This window comes from Tachypleus tridentatus, chromosome 8, assembly GCF_004210375.1.
Source record: "Tachypleus tridentatus isolate NWPU-2018 chromosome 8, ASM421037v1, whole genome shotgun sequence".
Classification (NCBI taxonomy): Eukaryota; Metazoa; Arthropoda; class Merostomata; order Xiphosura; family Limulidae; genus Tachypleus; species Tachypleus tridentatus.
In genome coordinates, this window is record NC_134832.1 from 11,838,318 (window position 1) to 11,855,855 (window position 17,538).

General features: G+C 33.0%; 1 protein-coding gene across 8 annotated transcripts in view; it reads left to right on the forward strand.

The window, feature by feature from the left end:
* Positions 1 to 17,538, forward strand: part of Ask1 (apoptotic signal-regulating kinase 1) — a 167,858-nt gene that overhangs the window by 64,881 nt on the left and 85,439 nt on the right. For all 8 annotated transcript variants that reach the window (XM_076517629.1, XM_076517625.1, XM_076517624.1 and 5 more), the window contains 2 exons: positions 888 to 1,071; positions 13,479 to 13,612. In XM_076517629.1, coding sequence (XP_076373744.1) covers positions 888 to 1,071; positions 13,479 to 13,612 — 318 coding nt within the window. The remainder of the gene's footprint in view (positions 1 to 887; positions 1,072 to 13,478; positions 13,613 to 17,538) is intronic.

The following is a 17,538-nucleotide window of genomic DNA, read 5'->3' on the forward strand; positions in this document are numbered from 1 at the left end:
GTTTGCAGTGAGTTATAAACATGTGTATTAAACTTCTTTTTTTTTTAAGGGCATATCGATTGGATCTGGACATTTATAAAAGTGTAAGAGATCGTCAACTTGCAACCAATAAAAATGATATAAAATCAATAATGTTTTTGAAATGTTCTTTTTGGTTGGAGCCAACTATGGGAATGTACTCACTTGTTATAATAATTATATAAAAACATGAAAAAAATGTTTCATCTACATAAACAGCTTGTAAATAAAGCATACTTGCCTAGATTATTCCTAAAATTTCTCTTTCTTCAATCATGTCTTTACAAATGAATTTGGAGTTGTTATTTTCTAAGACTTTGCATCACAATGGTGAATAAGGAAATGTATATGAATGCATAGTAACAGAAGCAGTAACAGAAAAGACCAAAGATAAAAAAAAAAAAAACTGAATGGCCATAACAAGACTAGACAAATAATTTAGTACTCTAAGGGAAGAATTAATAGCATTGAAAGTTTGAGGAGCTGAGAAATAGTTCTGGGATGTAACCACCCCCTCTGTTTATTACTATCTAGAATAATGGATGTTTTGAGCAATTATTGAAACACTGATACCAGTAGCACTTTGAGTTCAAAATAATGTAAAGGTAGACAAGCTCAACATGTTTTCTTCTGTATGTTATTGCAATGTACATGCTTCCATAATCTGATATTTTCAGCATTGTCATGTCATTGTTTTTTATTTTCTATTTTCTGCTTTGTTTAATGCCAGCTGATAATTACATTCTTCATTTTCTCATGTTGTAAGCTCTTGAGGTCTCAAGGTTAAAAAAAAAAAATGAAAAGATGATGGTTTATGCTATTTTTGATACTTATATCATTTTGGTTTTAAAATTTTGTACTTTTTACAGTTTGTACAAAAGGGATGAACGGTGCCTCTTTTTGTATGTTCTTCAAAACTCTGATGATTTCCAGATGTTTTTCCCCTCAGCATGTATGCGCACTAGATTTTATGACTTGTTGTTGGAGATGACTGTAGATCAGGAAAGTGTGATTACAGATCTGAACTCTGATAATCATACAGGTCCCATAAAGGTATATAAATCATTTATTGACTTTTTTGTGTAGTGCATGCTAATTTATTTTTAAAAACATGTTTAAAATAGGAAATTACTGGTTAAGCATGCTATAAGTAGTCCCAAATCAGATTAAAATTTCTATAGTCTGGTATACATGTGAAAGCTCAAAACAGTTTTTGATTTCTTGATTGCAAAAACATTCATTGACTAAAAATAAATCAGAGTAACATTTTGATAGACAAGATGTTTAAAATAATTAAAAATAAATGTGAAGCTTAATCCATTATTTGATTTTACTACCCATCATTGAATTGTATCAGCTTTATGGAATTCTACCTCTCATCAGTAATCCTGGACAGAAGCAAATTATATGAACAAGACTAGGCCTCATGTAATGGTGAAGTACATATTACATGTATGGTATTTTAAAATGTCTTCTATTTATACAATAATTCTTTATTTATACAGGAATTTCAAGAATATGATTCCATTAACTGTCTCATTATGTGCATGGTTGAAGTGACCAAATTTGTAACCACAAAGTGGCCATCAATTTTGATACTACAACTTTTAATCTGTTTTGTGTATTTTCACAATTTGGCAAGGTTTCTGTAAATATTAAAAGCCTTTTGTACAAAAAAAATTGTGATTTTTAATTGTTATTACAAAAGATTTGTCTGTTGATATGAGTCAGTGTTGACTGCTCCAAGTGCAAAGTGATTTTTCATGTTAATATTAAAAATACTTTTTTACATCTTAAAATGTTCAAATTTCGTACATGTAATCTCTAAAATCTAGAATCTATTTTCATTACTTTCAGCACCAGTTTGCCTTATTTACTTTGTTTCTTCAAGAACTTCACCCCTTGATGTGGATTCCTATATGTGATGAGGGGACTTCCTAGGGAAGGTTCTGTTCTTTCAGTTTACCTCTTCTGGGATGTAAACATCCACCTATGTATTTTCCATGCATGGTGACCCATAAAGGGAATGAGAGGATCCTGGTGTTTGAGGGGTTCAACCCTAACACACCACTTTGGTCTTGAATTCCTGTAGATGTGTAGGGCTCCCCTTGGGTCAATTGTTTGGTCCACTTGGGCTAGGGTCAACCAAGTACCAGTGTTGGATGTTCTCACCAGCAACTGAAATATTCATTTTTTTTTATTATTATGGATCCTCCAAATGAAAACTTAAATACTGAAAAAAAAGTTGCAGGTAAACGACCACGTCTTGAAGATTTTGAACAGCAATCTTCAACATCTGTAACACTTGTTGTACCTCATTTTGTATACTACATTCTCTTTCAGACAAACCTTTAGGGCAGATGTCTCCCTTTTTCATTCAGAAGGGACTAGAGGGACTTGCTGGCTCTCCAGAGTCAATAAATAAACTTTGCTTTGACATATTGGTGGAAGCATCCACATCTCAACACAGTGAACTCCTCTTGCATTCAAAGGTGATTGGGGATATACCTATTGAGGTTACACCTCATACTACTTTGAATTTATCATGAGAAGCTATTGTTGAGAGGGATTTGAAGAACGTCCTGAAGTCTGAGATTCTTGCTGGTTTTTTTCACCCAAGGAGTTTCTGCAGTAATGCATATTTCCACCTGCAAAGATGGGATTACGATGGCGACTAATATCCTCATTCTGAAATTTACATCACCACGTCCATCTGCCACCATCAAGGCAGGTTATCTCAATTCCAGGGTACGGCCATATATTTCAAACACTTTCCGATGTTTCCAGTATCAGAGGTTCAGTCGCATGAGGACGTCATGTCGTGGTTCCTTGACATGTGCTTGTTAAGGTGGCAAGGACCATGATGATTATGAGTGTGAAACGGACCCTCATTGCGTCAGTTGCAATTTCTCTCGCCCGTCCTACTTTCATTCTTGCCCTAAATGGTTGGAAGAAAGAGGTGCAGCATTTGAAAACGTTTCATAACATTATTTATCCTGAGGCTCGCAATTTGCTGTCCATCACTTCATCTTGGACATATGCTGCTGCATTTTGTTCCACTACTGCAGTGGGAGTTCAGATGGATCTCTCTGTGCCTCCAAACGAATCGTTCTCAAAACAAATGAAAAGTCTTTTGACCTCCATAGATAAAAAAGTTGATGAATCAACTTCAACACCTATCTCTGTCCCTTACTTGCATTCCAACAAATCCCAAGATCCCCTTCCTTCGGTTCTGGGTACAGAAAGCATCTTCTTCTCCCACCCCAAGATGCAAAATAATCATTTGCTCACGTCCTCAGTCAATGGAGCCCTCTGCTAGCCTCAAAGAGCTGCCCAGTTGACACAGGGCAGAATCCATGGAGGTGGATAGACCTCCCTTGTAAATAGATGTGGTCATAAATAAAAAGGTTCTCCACCCAATTTGCCTACACATATAAGAATTACCACCTTGATACAATGGAACTGTCAAGGTGTATGTTCTAATCTGGATGACATCAAAACACTGATTGCTTTTTTACCATTCTTACGTCTTTCCTTACAGGAAACATTTCTGAAACCTGCCAATACACTCATTGTACAGAAATGACAGGCTGAGTGATGGACTGAGTGCATGGAGGAGTCATTCATCATGTGCTCACCTTGTCTTTGCCACTCGAAACACCCTTGGAGGCCGTGGCCATCTGTGTTTCCTTGGGTCATACCATCACTGTTTGTTCTCTCTACCTGTTGCCTGGAGAGACCTATGATAAATCAGAACTTCATGCTCTCATTGAACAATTGCCATCTCCCTTTTTAATCCTTGGAGACTTTAATGGACATCATCCTCCTCTGGGGAAGTGCTGACATTGATAAGAGGGGTTACTCTATAGAGCGTATGCTCTCTGATCACAATCTTTCTCTTTTCAATACTAGTTCTTCCACTTATTTCCATGCACTTATTCCTTTACTGCTATTGATCTCTCAGTATGCTCCACTTCATTATTCTCCCACTTTTTATGGAGGGTTGGCAATAATCCAAGAGGCAGTAATCATTTTCCTATAATTTTGAGAGAAATGGCTGTGGTTGATACCACCTGGCTAGCATGCCCCAGTAGAAGCTGGATCAAGCAAACTGGCCCTCTTTCACTGCTCTCACAGAACTTGATCCTTCCATCATCTGCAAGCTATCAATAGATTACTGTGTGGCAGCAATAACTGACTGTATTATACATACAGCTGCTCAGTGTATTCCTAAAACCTCTATGTTTTCCATGATATCCTCGTCTGTAGTGGAAACCTGCCTACCACATGGCATGGAAGGCTCAAAAAACAGGCCTGGGATACATTTTGCAGGTATCCCACACTCTTGCACTGCATTGCTTTACAGCAGCCCCATGCACATGTTTGGTAGGTAAGACATCAAAGCCAGAAGGTATCTTTAAGTTCACAACCAGCATATCTTCTACCACCAGTTCCAAAGTCATATGGTCAGTGGGCAATATAATTCTGTCCCCCTCTCGATCTTACTCTCTGATGGCCAAGAAGTAGCTGATACCTGGATCATTGTCGATACTCTAGGCGAAATCTTTTGTTGGGTATCTAGCACTTCTGCTTCTTCCTCCACCTGACTCAGACAGAGCGATCACCTTTCCTTTCGAGCTGATTGTCTCTATGACTGTAATCATCCCTTTACACTGATGGAACTCAAACTGACCATTGAGTCTGGCAGTACATCTGTTGGGCCTGATGATGTACACTTTGAAGTGCTGCACCATCTATCTCCTGCTTCTCGTGCTATTATTCTGATTGTTTTAACTGGATCTGGCAGGAGAATGTTTTACCTTATGCCTGTCACCAGGCTATTGTCCTACCTTTTTCTAAGCCTGTGAAGGATCTCAAGATTCCTCAAACTACTGTCCAATCTGCTTTGATGAGCTTTCTCTCTAAGACCTTAGAGAGGATAGTTAATTCTCCTCTTGTTTGGTTCCTTGAATCAACCAACCTCCTCTTGCCCATTCAGTGTGGGTTCTGATGACAGCACTCCACCGTGGAACACCTGATTCAACTTGAAACATCAATCAGAGAAACCTTTCTCAAATGGCAACATCATGCATTAAGATTCTTTGACATTGACAAGGCTTATGATACAACATGGAGGTATGGCATTTTGTGAGATCTCCATATATGTGGGTTACATGGTCATTTGCCCATTTTTATTAATTTTTTAATGGACAGGAGATTCCAACTTTGTGTGGGTTGAATACTTTTCTGTTCTTTTCTACAGGAACTTGGAGTCCCTAAGGGCTGTGTTTTGTGTCTCACAGTTTTCAGTATAAAGATTAATGCCATATCTGAACAACTCCCTCTCACTGTTGCAAATGGACTCTGATACAAGATGTGAAAGTCATTGACACAGTCATGGAACATGAGGTATATTGAACAGCAGCTACAGACTGCCCTCAATCATTTATTGAAGTGGACCACAGCAAATGGCTTTAACATCTATCTCTCTAAAACTGTTTGCATGCACTTTTGCTTCCAACAGGGTATTCGCCCTGACCCCGAACCCAGTATTGGGGAAGTTGTGCTGACTGTGGTCCCTGAGACAAATATCTAGGGGCTTATCTTTGACCGTAAGCTGACCTTTATACCACACATCAAGCAGCTATGGGTCAAATGTACTGAACATCTCCTATGTTCTTTTTTCCATCACTTCAGGAGCAAATTGACATTCAATGCCAAAGATGTATTCTGCTCTTATTCAATTGAAACTTGACTATGGATCACTGGTCTTTGGCTCTGCCAGACCCCCAGCCTTAAAGATACGAGACCCCTTTCATCATAAAGGACTTTGGCTCTGCATTGGGGCTTTTTGCACTTCCCCTGTTCAGAGCTTATACACAGTCTCATGAACCTTCTTTGCACCTCTGTCATTTGCAACTGTCTTTACCATATGCTTCAAAACTCCGTTCCTTACCAAAGTATCCCACCTGAGATTGTGTTTTCCATCCTCAGTGGGCCATACTTTTTCAGAATAGATGACCTACCATTGCTCCTTTTAATGTTTGTATCCAAGCGCAGTTGGATGAATTGGGTCTGTTCTTGGATAACTTTGCTCTATCCACTGGTCAGCCCATCCCACCATGGCTTCTTACAGTCCCCAGGTGTGACCTTTTTGTAAGTCATCTGAGAAAAGCAGGCACTCTTTATTGGAAGTACAGTCTTTTTATTTGCATCCTTCCATTCCTATTTAAATAGATGGTTCGAAATAAGGTGACTGTGTGGGCTCTGCCATGGTTTGTTGTGGTTTGGTGGTTGTGTGCAGAATGCCCTCTACAGCTTCTGTGTTCACTGCTGAACTGTATGCCATTTCTCTTGCCCTGGATCACATAGAACCTAAGCATTACACAAAGTGCACTATTTGTTCTCACTCGCTTAGTTCTCTACTGGCCTTGGAATTGCTTCATGTTACTTCACACTCTGTTCTTACTGATATTCAAAACCGACTGGCCCATTTCTCTTTAACATCTACTTGTATCCAGTTTTTCCAAATATAACCCTATATTGGACTTTGGCCATCTTGCTTCCATTAGGATCTGAAAGAGAAAGTTGTTCTAACTAGACTTTGCATTGGACACAGTTTTTTAACTCACTGTTTTCTTTTATCTGGAACTGATGCACCACTGTGTAGTCTGTGTGATACTCAGGTCACAGTAAACTACATTTTACTTTCTTGCTGTCATTGCGACTCTTAACGACAGTGCCATTTTAACCATATTCTGTCCCAAAGTTTGTCCATAATGTTAGACAGTGTTATTGATGATGGTGACACTGTCCATCTTGGTACTGTTTTTAGTTTTTTAAAGGTTTTTAATCTGTTTAATGCCATTTAACTTTTTTAATTTATACATTACCTTTTTTTAATGTGATTCCCTTTTAAGAATCAGTCCATCTAGTTCGATTTGAAATTAGAAAATGACCGTAAAGTCAAAATACTTGAAACTACCCATTAGTCATCCTGGCAAGTTATTATTATATTATTGCTCCACGTCTTTTACAACCTTTTTGTTACTTTCCTTTTTGAAAATGGCCATAACTGCAAATAACTCGGAACCAGGACTGGTGACTGACAGTGGTTTTTGTACTTACCTGTTAGTCTTCCGGGTGAGTTATGATAATTATAGTTATGCAACAGAAAGTCCTTTTACAACTTGTATTACTATAGTTTTTCTCTTGACATTGTAGACTACGTGTGAACTTGTTTTTCTGGTCTTTGTTTGTTTTTTAAATTTCATTTTGTTTTACTTTAATTTCCTTTTAGTAATTTTAATGAGTTTACTTTAATTTTCACTTTTTGCTGAATGTTTAATGCAGGTAACCTAGTTGCTTTATGCCATAAAACACCAAACCAATCAATCAAGGGCTTCTTTGACCATGTCATTTGTTTTCCTTATAATTCTATCATGCTAATTTTTGTTAAGCTATCTTGATTTTTCTGCCATATAATCCATCAACTTTTTTCTTGTGCTAAGCACTTTTTCTTTTTTGCACTGTTTCTGAACTATTTTTCAGTTTGATCAGAATTATTATTTAGAATTAATTTCATAAATGATGTTAGAAGTGTTCAGTTGAAATGAAAAACTGAGGTGGTTTTTAATTCAAATGTTAATATCTTATCCATGATTTAAACTTTAATGGTGTTGAAGGAACTTGTTATAAATGAATGTTTATGGAAGGAAAAAAGAACCATAAAATGCAGATTCAACTGGGATTTAAATGTGATACTTGCACATGAAAGTTGAGCCCTTCTACTAATGCTAGTTTTTGATATCAAGTATTAACAAATATCAATTTAAATTGTCATTGCATCTGTGATTCTCCAGATATTAAGAGTTTGCTCGAAACGTGATCACTTAACAATAAAATAAAAAAAATTAACAAAATAAACTGTGTTGGTATTTGACCATTAGACTTCTGCTTGAAGTACAGGTACTCTGGCCACTGATGGAATTTGGACATTACTGAGCAGTAACAACAGATAGTGGCTTTTATATTTAGTACAAATGCCATAGATAATTATTGATATTTTATGAAATAGAGGATGTAAAAGTTGGATGTGGGTCTGATTTTCTGGTTTACAACTCCATAAAGAAGATTGATTGAAAGAGGAAGATTTAGAGAATGAATGTCACAATACTCATAATAGGAAAAATTAATCATTTTTTTTTTTAATATTTTCTTATAAAACTGAAAATGTAAAACTTTTATGATATTAAAATTTAATTTATTATTTGTATTTTAATGATAAATTTATTTGTATGCAATAATAATGTAATTGTTTATTTAAATTTTGAATGTAATTCAATAAAAGGTCAGGATGTAACTCATTTAAACTTGCCCTGTAGCAAGAAAGTTAATTTATTTTTGTGAATTATTTACATTTATTTTATAGTATTTTAAATTACTTGTGTGGCTGAATAATTCAGTGATATGTTAGTGGCATCAGCTGCATGTTCTTGAAATTTCAATATAAGACCACTGTGTGAGGGGAAAAAACATTTCAAAACATAAATCATAAATATGCTTATTGTGAATATTGAAGTAATGTAGAAAGTTATAAACTTTTTTTTATTAAGTAACCAGAAGTGGATCAAACAACAGGATGTTTTTAATTCAAACTGGTTTGAAAGGTGGTATTCAGTGTTTTTACAACATTAAAATATGTGTTAAATACTTTATACTTTTCTGCCTGTCTTGATGGGGAAATTGCATTGCATTTCATATTTCTGACATGTTTACTTTCTGCTTCCATAATATAGATAACAAATTACTTGACATTATATAAATGATGTGTGTACATTGTAAGTAGGTTAGTTACATAACTCTTGAAATTTCTTTCCTAGAAGTATGTAGTTTCAGAAAAAGTAAATATGGAATTTGTCTAATATTTTTACACAGCATTTGCTATTTTAAAGTTTATTTGCACTTGAACTCTGAATAGTCCACCCAGTGATTTTCAAATTAGTTTATTGTGGCTAGAACCTTCCAAATGGACATCAAAAATTTTTTTCAAAAAGTGTTTATCTTTTCCATATTATTAAAATCACTGGGTATTATAACATTGTTCAGTGAAGTAAATTGTTTTAAATTAAGAAAGGTATATGCACCTTTTATCTTTATTGAATAATTTGAAAATATCTTCTTTGTATCATGATCATAATTTCAGATCTTTGCTTTTTGATTTGTAGTTTATTTTTTAGTATTTTCCTTTTTTATTCTTTATTTGATTATTTGTCAGTACCTGCCAGGAGTTCCCAGGTGACAATTTTATCATTGGCAAGATGATTTAGCTTCCAGCAAAGTATTTTTAACTTGATTTGTGTGAAAAGATTTGAGTAAAATGAAGCTTAGAATAATATTGAAGTCATTAAACTTTTCAGTTTTGAATTTTAAAGCACAAAATACATAACTAACTAAAATATAAAGGTAAAGTCTAAATACAAGTCTGTGTATATTAATTTATTCCTCTCAAACAAATTGTGCATTTTATTACTCTGAAAGTATTTTTATCATTGCATGAGTGTCTATAATATTCCTTTTTGTGTTGTTGTTCTAAATCTAATATAAATGTAATATCTTATGATGAAAAGTATTCTTACTGAAGATTTTTTTTACATCTTAAATTGTTCACTAGAAAATGTTCGACATGGAGTGATATATGATAAAACACATATCGGACCTGTCTTTTTCTACCACACATAATTGTAGGTAGACTTTTGGTTTACATCATATTCTAGCACAGAAAATGAGTTTGCTTATGTATAAATATTTCAGATGTGTTGTCTGATAGGAGTCACAACCTTAGTTTTTTTCTTCAACAGGAAACTTTTCATCTGGGATGAGTTATGATTCCAGCTAAAACCTGTCTAAAATGTTATTTCAACTTGTACAAAGTAGACTAAAGAGGGCAGGTTGTTATAACATCTCCTCTTTTCCACTAATAATATTAAAATGAGAATAAAATCTACCACATAAAATTGTTGTTATTGCAAAAATGTGCAAGAAGATAACTAAGTCTATGATAACCTTATTTGAGAATTTTAGTGAGTGAATATATTTCTAATAGAACAGAAGAAATGTCAAATATCAATAAATCTAGTAATTGTAATTTTTTTAGGTAATAATAGGCTGGTGTTTTGAGCCTCGTGTGCACACATTGTGCATTCAAGTTTTATAAGCTACTGTTTAAGTTAATTTGTTGTAATAATCACTAAAAATGCATCTTAGGATTAAAAAATTTCTACATTCTTCGTACTTACCAAGAGGTGTGTTGCATAATTTATATTTGACAGGTCCGTTTTTGTTCACGAGTTAGCATTTAAAAAAAAGTATTAAATCTATAAATACTAATTCTGATTTTGTATGTTTTTTTTTAAATAAAACTTAAAGTGGATCTATGTTTTGATACAAGATAGTTTTAACAACTGAAATTTTTAAATGGGCCTAAATGTACTAAAACATGTGTTCCTAGTCATTTAGATATTTCAAAAGCAACTGAGCAAAAATTATATTTCGTATTTACTGATATTATAAAATAATTATGAAACTCAGTCCTAATGTTAAGTCAATTTGACTGTAGTAATTACTAAAGCCCAAGTCTGTAGTGGTTCTTGTTCTATTAAAACTATTATCAATTCTAGTTTTATTTACATTTTTTAAAGAAATTTACTGTATGTTTTGTATTTGAACACTGAGATGATGCAGTGTACGTAACACTCACTGGTAGATCTTCTATAACAAAGTATACACAAATGCAGCATGAACTTAATGAAATCAGTACTAACAAGTGATGAATAAATAAAATATTGCTTTGGTTTCTTTTGAATTTCATGTAAAGTTACACGAGGGCAATCTGCACCAGCTGTCTCTCATTTAGCAGTGAAAACTAGAGGGAAGGCAGCTACTCTTTTACCAATGAATAGTGGGATTGACTATCACTTTTAAATACCCCACGGCTGAATGGGCGAGCATGTGTGGTGTGACGATGTTTCAAACCTATGACCCTTGGATTATGAGCCGAGTGCCTTAACGACCTAGCCATATTGGGCCAAATAAAATATAATGATTGTAGTTATTAGTTTTCTGGTATATTGATTTAGAATCTAAAGTATATTTTTGGTTTATGAAATTAGGTGCTTGTAGAATAATGTATAACCCATACATATCCCAATAGTTTTTAATTATGAAATCTGGAAAAATGTGCAGCAAATTAAATTAATATCTGAAACACAATCCTGAAGGAAGAAAAAGATTGCATAAATCTCAGGGGGGGGGATACACACACAGAGGAGTTGGATCAAGAAATAAATTTGTTCTAGCTGTTGTTATTGTTGCAAACAACCATCTTGAAGTACGTATGATAAGAATAGTGTTATGCTGTGGAGGAATTCAGTATGAAACTGGTTTATATAAATATAAAACAGTGACAAATGTGAAAAGCCCAAGATGTGTACCACTGTTTTCTTTTCTGGGTATTGAAAAATAAATATCTGTACTTAAAATATGATTATTATATATGTTACACAGGTTAACATTCAATTTAAAATAAAGAAAATACTGATAAAATAATTACACATTAGAATTATTATTTAAATAATTTTCAGAAACTTGTACTATTCAAAGAATGGAAATTGCTCTGCTATAATTTTAAGTGTTTACCTTTAACCTTTGTATATCGATTTTTTTTTTTTTTAACTTCTGTCCAATTACATTGTTTTGTATAAAGACGGTAAAAGTAATCTCAATGTTATAGTAAATTTTACTGAAATGTGTTTACATAATATCTTTCTGTACAATAACTGAAATGTTTACAAATTTTGTATGTATTTGTTGATCTGTATATTGCAGAAAATTATCAATTCAGTAAAGAATGAGAGTATTCAGAGATTGTGCATGTGAGCATTACACAGTTCTGTGAATTTAAACTGCGTATTTTTTTTTTTTTAAACTTTAATAATGGATTTTCCATAATTCAGCTATGCAGATTTCAAAAATAATAATTTTTCCTATCGCATCATGTAAGTTGTCTTTACAATTTGGGAAGAAACAAAAACTTACTTGGATCAAATTATTATTTTGTTTATCATGATGAACAAAAATCAAATGAACATGCATTTCCATTCATCCTGATTTCTTGGTAAAATATGTCTTTTAGTCTCAAAACTTCAAGTTGTTGTTTTCCTTTTATGTATTGTGTTTGGAGCATCTTGTTTCAATGACCAGCAGTAATCAGTCATCATGCTGATATTCCACCTTCCTGATATCTAACAGAATATATTTGGATCCTTTTCACAGTTTCTTGTTTTCATAGTGATGAATAAATGATATTGAAATGAAAAAAAAATATCTAACTGCATGCATGAACAAATACCATCGAAAAATGACACATCATGCAGCTTTTTAACCATTTACATATCAGCAATGTATTTCTTTTGGGTTCTAGAACAATAAATAAGACTTATGTTGCAGTTGGTTTCAAAAGGCTATAGCCAGTGATTATACAAAAATTTCAGTAAAAGAAAAAAGTAATTCACATGTATAAAAGTGCAAATGACATTTTATGACAATACTGAAAGTGATGGAGAAAAAAATTCAAGCTCATCATACAGGAATTAATTAAAACAATAAAATCATTGCAGGCTTGTGTTATTAACTGTTTACAGCCACCATTCATAGTTTGATCACATTCATTCAATGCACAAAACTAGTGGGAGAGTATAATCGAAGTGATTGTTTAAATTTATTCAGTACAATTTGTACAGTTCTTAATCTTAAATTTCATTGTGAAAGTGAAATCCCATTGTAATAAAAATTAATAATAATAAAAAAACTTTTGTGTATTCTCTTGATACATTAAAAGCTTTGAAGCTATAGAGACTGAGATGTAAATGTTTAAACACATTCTGTTTAACAAAACATGACTCTGTGCATAGTGTGTTGGAATGTTGGTATGTTGTTTATATTTTGTTACCATACAGGTGTAATGCTAATGAGCACACTCAATATTTTTACTGGCCATGCATATGTTATAAGAGTTATAGTTAAATCTCGCTTTGTATTGGCTGTAATGTATAATTTCAAAGTCAAATGGTAAAGATTCAAATTTTAAGTTATAGTTGTATGTTTTGTATCTGGTAACAAGGAATCGGGCTTTGTGTTTTGGTAGATTTTTTTCAAAGCATCATATTTAATCAGCAAAGCAGTAGAAGATGTTTGCAAAATTCCTGTTCACTTTCAATATATGGAACAACATGAAAAATGCCCTTTGTCTTTTCTATAGTAATTTTTCAAATTAATAAGTGGAGGGTATTGTTAGAAAATAGAGTTGCATACATTGGGTTTCTTTATTTTATGTTTTTGTGCTTTAATAAATGTTTTGTTTTGTTTTCTTTTTAAATGTTTTAATTGTTTGTGTATTTCAGTATGAATATGAACTTGATGAACAAGGAAATCGTATCATTCTTGGTAAAGGTACTTATGGTATAGTCTATGCAGCTAGGGATTTAAACACTCAGATTCGTCTAGCCATCAAAGAAATACCAGAAAAAAACATTGGGTAAGTTTACTTTTTTCATATTTACTTCATGGCTTGTTGTCATTAGAATTTAGTAACTGACATATTAATATTCTTAAATTCACACATCAAAGATAATGGATTCACTTAGAACTCTGGAAGTCTTGAAATTTCTCACAAGATTATGGTTGATAGAAATGTAGTATTTTGTTGTTGTTGATTGTGAAAATTTTTGAGCTTCAAGTATTGGGTATTTATACACATTACATATTCAGACTCCTGTTATTCAGGTCAGTTTGAATAACTATATAGAATTGAAGAACCTACTGTTTAATACACTCAAGCATTTCTAGTTACTCAGTGAAATGTTAGTAAGTTTTTGGACTTAGTGTTGAAATCCAGGATTTTAATTCTTCACAAGATAGCCCAGTATGGTTTTGCTCTATAAACAGGATTGGTCCAGTCATTAAAGTCCTGGAAAAGTGATGAAATCTTAAAATCATTTTTCTAGGCCTGAAAATTGTCCCCCGTTGGTACAGTGGTAAGTCTACAGGTCTAGAATTCTAAAATCAGAGGTTCAATTCTCCTTGGTGGACTCATCAGATAGCCTGATGGGGCTTTGCTATAACTAAACACACATGCATGTGCCTGAAAATCCTTGAAAAAAATGGGGTTTTAATGTGAAAATTATGGAATTTTTGTTTAGCCAATAAAAGGTATCCTACAGTACTAAGTATGATTAAAAATAAAATTATTTCTTTATTAACTGCTCTTGATGTTACATCAGCCTTGTATCTTATGATGTGTTCATAACATAGATATACTTCAACTTGATTGGCTGTCTGTAGTGAATGGACCTACTTCTCAAGTACATGCTGAGTTCAGGTAGCTATATTGTTTATTGATTGCATGCACGCACACATCGGTGATGCTAAATCAATTTGCATTCCAATTTCTAAAGAGTGACATTATGACTGAAGTATTGCAAAGAAAAGTTGCCTGGAATGTGCAGTGTCAAAGAAAGAGCTGAGTGCACCCATCTTACAAATTGGATTATATGGGACAAAGGTGAGAATAGCAAAGTAAAATGTTTATATTGCCAGTGATTGTTTGACATCTCTAACATTGTAGAAGCAGTAATTAAAAGTGATATGAAAGGCAATAATCACAACAAACAGGCAAAGTAAAAGTGAAATTAGATTATATTTTTTTTAATAATGATGCAATTGATTAATTGGTAGATACTACAGCTGCACTGCCAGAAACATGCATGACAAAGGCTGATACTGTCAATTTTGTATCATGTTCAGACACATTAAAAACTGAAATATTGTGGACATTAAATGTTGTCTAGAACAGCTGTTACTGCTCTAATGACGGGGTAGCAGAAGTGTTTCAGGACACGTTTTTGTAGATATTAATCTAGCAAAAAAAGTTTTCATGTGTCATGAAAAAAACAGCATATATTTGCTGTTTTGGTATTGGCTTCTTACTTTTCCACTCAGTTGAAAAGACAAGTGAATGAAGAAGAGTGGTATGTACTGTTATTTGATTAAAACCATAACAAGATGACTGAGAATAAACAAAGTGATGTTCATGGTAAATTGTATAATATTTAACTGTTCTCAGCATGATACTGATAATAGCAAATTTTATTCTCTTTTTGTGAGATGTGAATTCATTATATTAAAATATAAAGCTTAATTTTGGTCCATAGTAATACAATCTTTTAAAATCATTTCTGTTTCAAAAAATTTAGTAAAAAAAGTTTAATATTTTGCTGAAGGATGAATACTGATTGGATTTTTAACATTTGTAGTTTGCCTGTGGAATTTAAATACAAATAAGGTTGTCACGAGGTACTTAGAATTACAGTTTATGGGACATGCTACTGTTTTAGCTATTGCATAATTTTCTAGAAGGCACCAGTAATCTGAGTATGCATATTTTGCAGGTTGGTAATTTTTTAATCAGGATGCAATTGACAAATTCGTATACTTGAATCATTTACAATCTGATGATACCATTTTAGTTTTCCGTGGATGATCCTAATGTGAATTGTAAGTTCCTTAATCAGTTGTGGAACCACCGCATGGACACAAATAAAACTTTCTTCTAAATTTGTGCAGTTGTGGACTGCACATTCTTCATGGTGTATTCAAGATAGAGGTGTCAGAATCAACTTAGTGCTTGGACAAAATCTTCCAGATCTGTTACTGATTATTTGGTGACATTCCAGTTAGATGGGAAGACATTAAATCAGTTGCAGGTTTTAGTATCTTCCCACTCTAGTTTTATAAGCACAGAAAGCTTTAAAATGTTCCTATGGCTCAGATAATTGTAGCATCTGCAGAAAAATATGTATTAGCAATGGGGGGGAAAAAAAAAAAAGATGTAAAGGACATCAAAAATTTTTTGTACGAAACAATGTTTAAAATATTAAATGATGCACTGTTGCAGGAAATGTTCAATGTGTTTATCTCTTATATGGCTTGTATACAATTTCCTGCTGCTTATTAGACAGACAGCCCAATGAATCCATTTTTAGCAACTTGTATGTTTAATGTGTTTGAAAAGCCTTTCGAGTGAAGTCGTCAAAAGTGGGGTTTTAGGAAACCATGGATCACACACGTATCATAAATTAAATTAATACTGATTTTGTAAGGTGAAAGGCTAATAAAGCCTATTCAGTCATCCAGTGGTAAGAGTGTGTGATAAGAGTATTCAAGAAAGATGTCTAATAAAGTTTCACTTAATGTAGCTTTTGCCATGTTTGGATTTCAAGATAAATTGTAAATAATAAAGCATATTGAATTTCAATTGGTTGAGGCACAAAAAGTAAGTGAACTAAATTATGATGCCATTATGTAAATTTTATTGATGATGATGATATGGATATGAATCAAGATTCATTGCCTTTGATCATAGTATTGAAACAAACAGATTAGCAATTTTATTTTGATCTTCTGTCTAGTACACAAGGCTTTGAAAAGTTGTGGTATATAGTGAAAGGGTTGTTAATCCTATCTCATAGCCAAGCCAATAGAGAAGTTTTTCTGTGAACAAAGATGTGTGCCACTTAAATTTGAGAGACTGAATTTTTGTTCCATTAAAAATTGTACTTGATCACTTGGAATTCTCTGAAAGTTAATATAAGTAAAGAATTAATTGTATCAGTGTCAGAAACTAGACAGAAGTACATGATGTATTTTGATGAGCAGAATGTTAAAAATAAAACATTTAAAACAAATGGGGGGGGGGAGGAAATGTGTAATGGATGAAATTATGGAATTTAAAAATAAGAAAAGAAGGTTGAAACTATTATTGATGATTTCACAAACTCAGCAGATACTTTTACTAAGAAGGCAAGGCAGAAATAACACAAAATATGATGGAATTGAGAATATTGGTAACAAAGAGTAATAGTTGTAGAAGATCTGCCAAAGAAAAGCTACTTAAAGCAGTAAAACTGATAGGCCAGCAGTATGACAGTGACATCATGGTTTTGTGGGGGAGGGTTTCACACTTAAAATGTTTACCAGATTTCATGCATTTTAAAAAAATTAAATTATTTATTATTTGATAAAGTAGCTTATATGTAATTTGGCTCAATGTGAAATTGAGAATTTGAAATAAATTTTGTTCAACTGTAATCTACCTTTTACTTGATTTGTCTGAAAATATACAAATGTATTCTGATGGCCAAAAAAATCATGAAAGATTTAAGATAAATAAGTATAGTTTCATGTAACAATTTGAAGTGATTATAGGGAGGAAAAAACATGAGAATTTGGATTTGTTTCATATTTTCATGGTAGTCAAACTTGCTGAATGAGTATAAGAGTTGGTGTAGAGAAAATAACAGGTAAAATACAAAGTTTTACTGAAGAAAACTGATATTTATGTAGGTTGTTTTAGATGTGGTAGAAATGAAACTTGAAAATTTTCAGATGAAAAATATTTTTAAT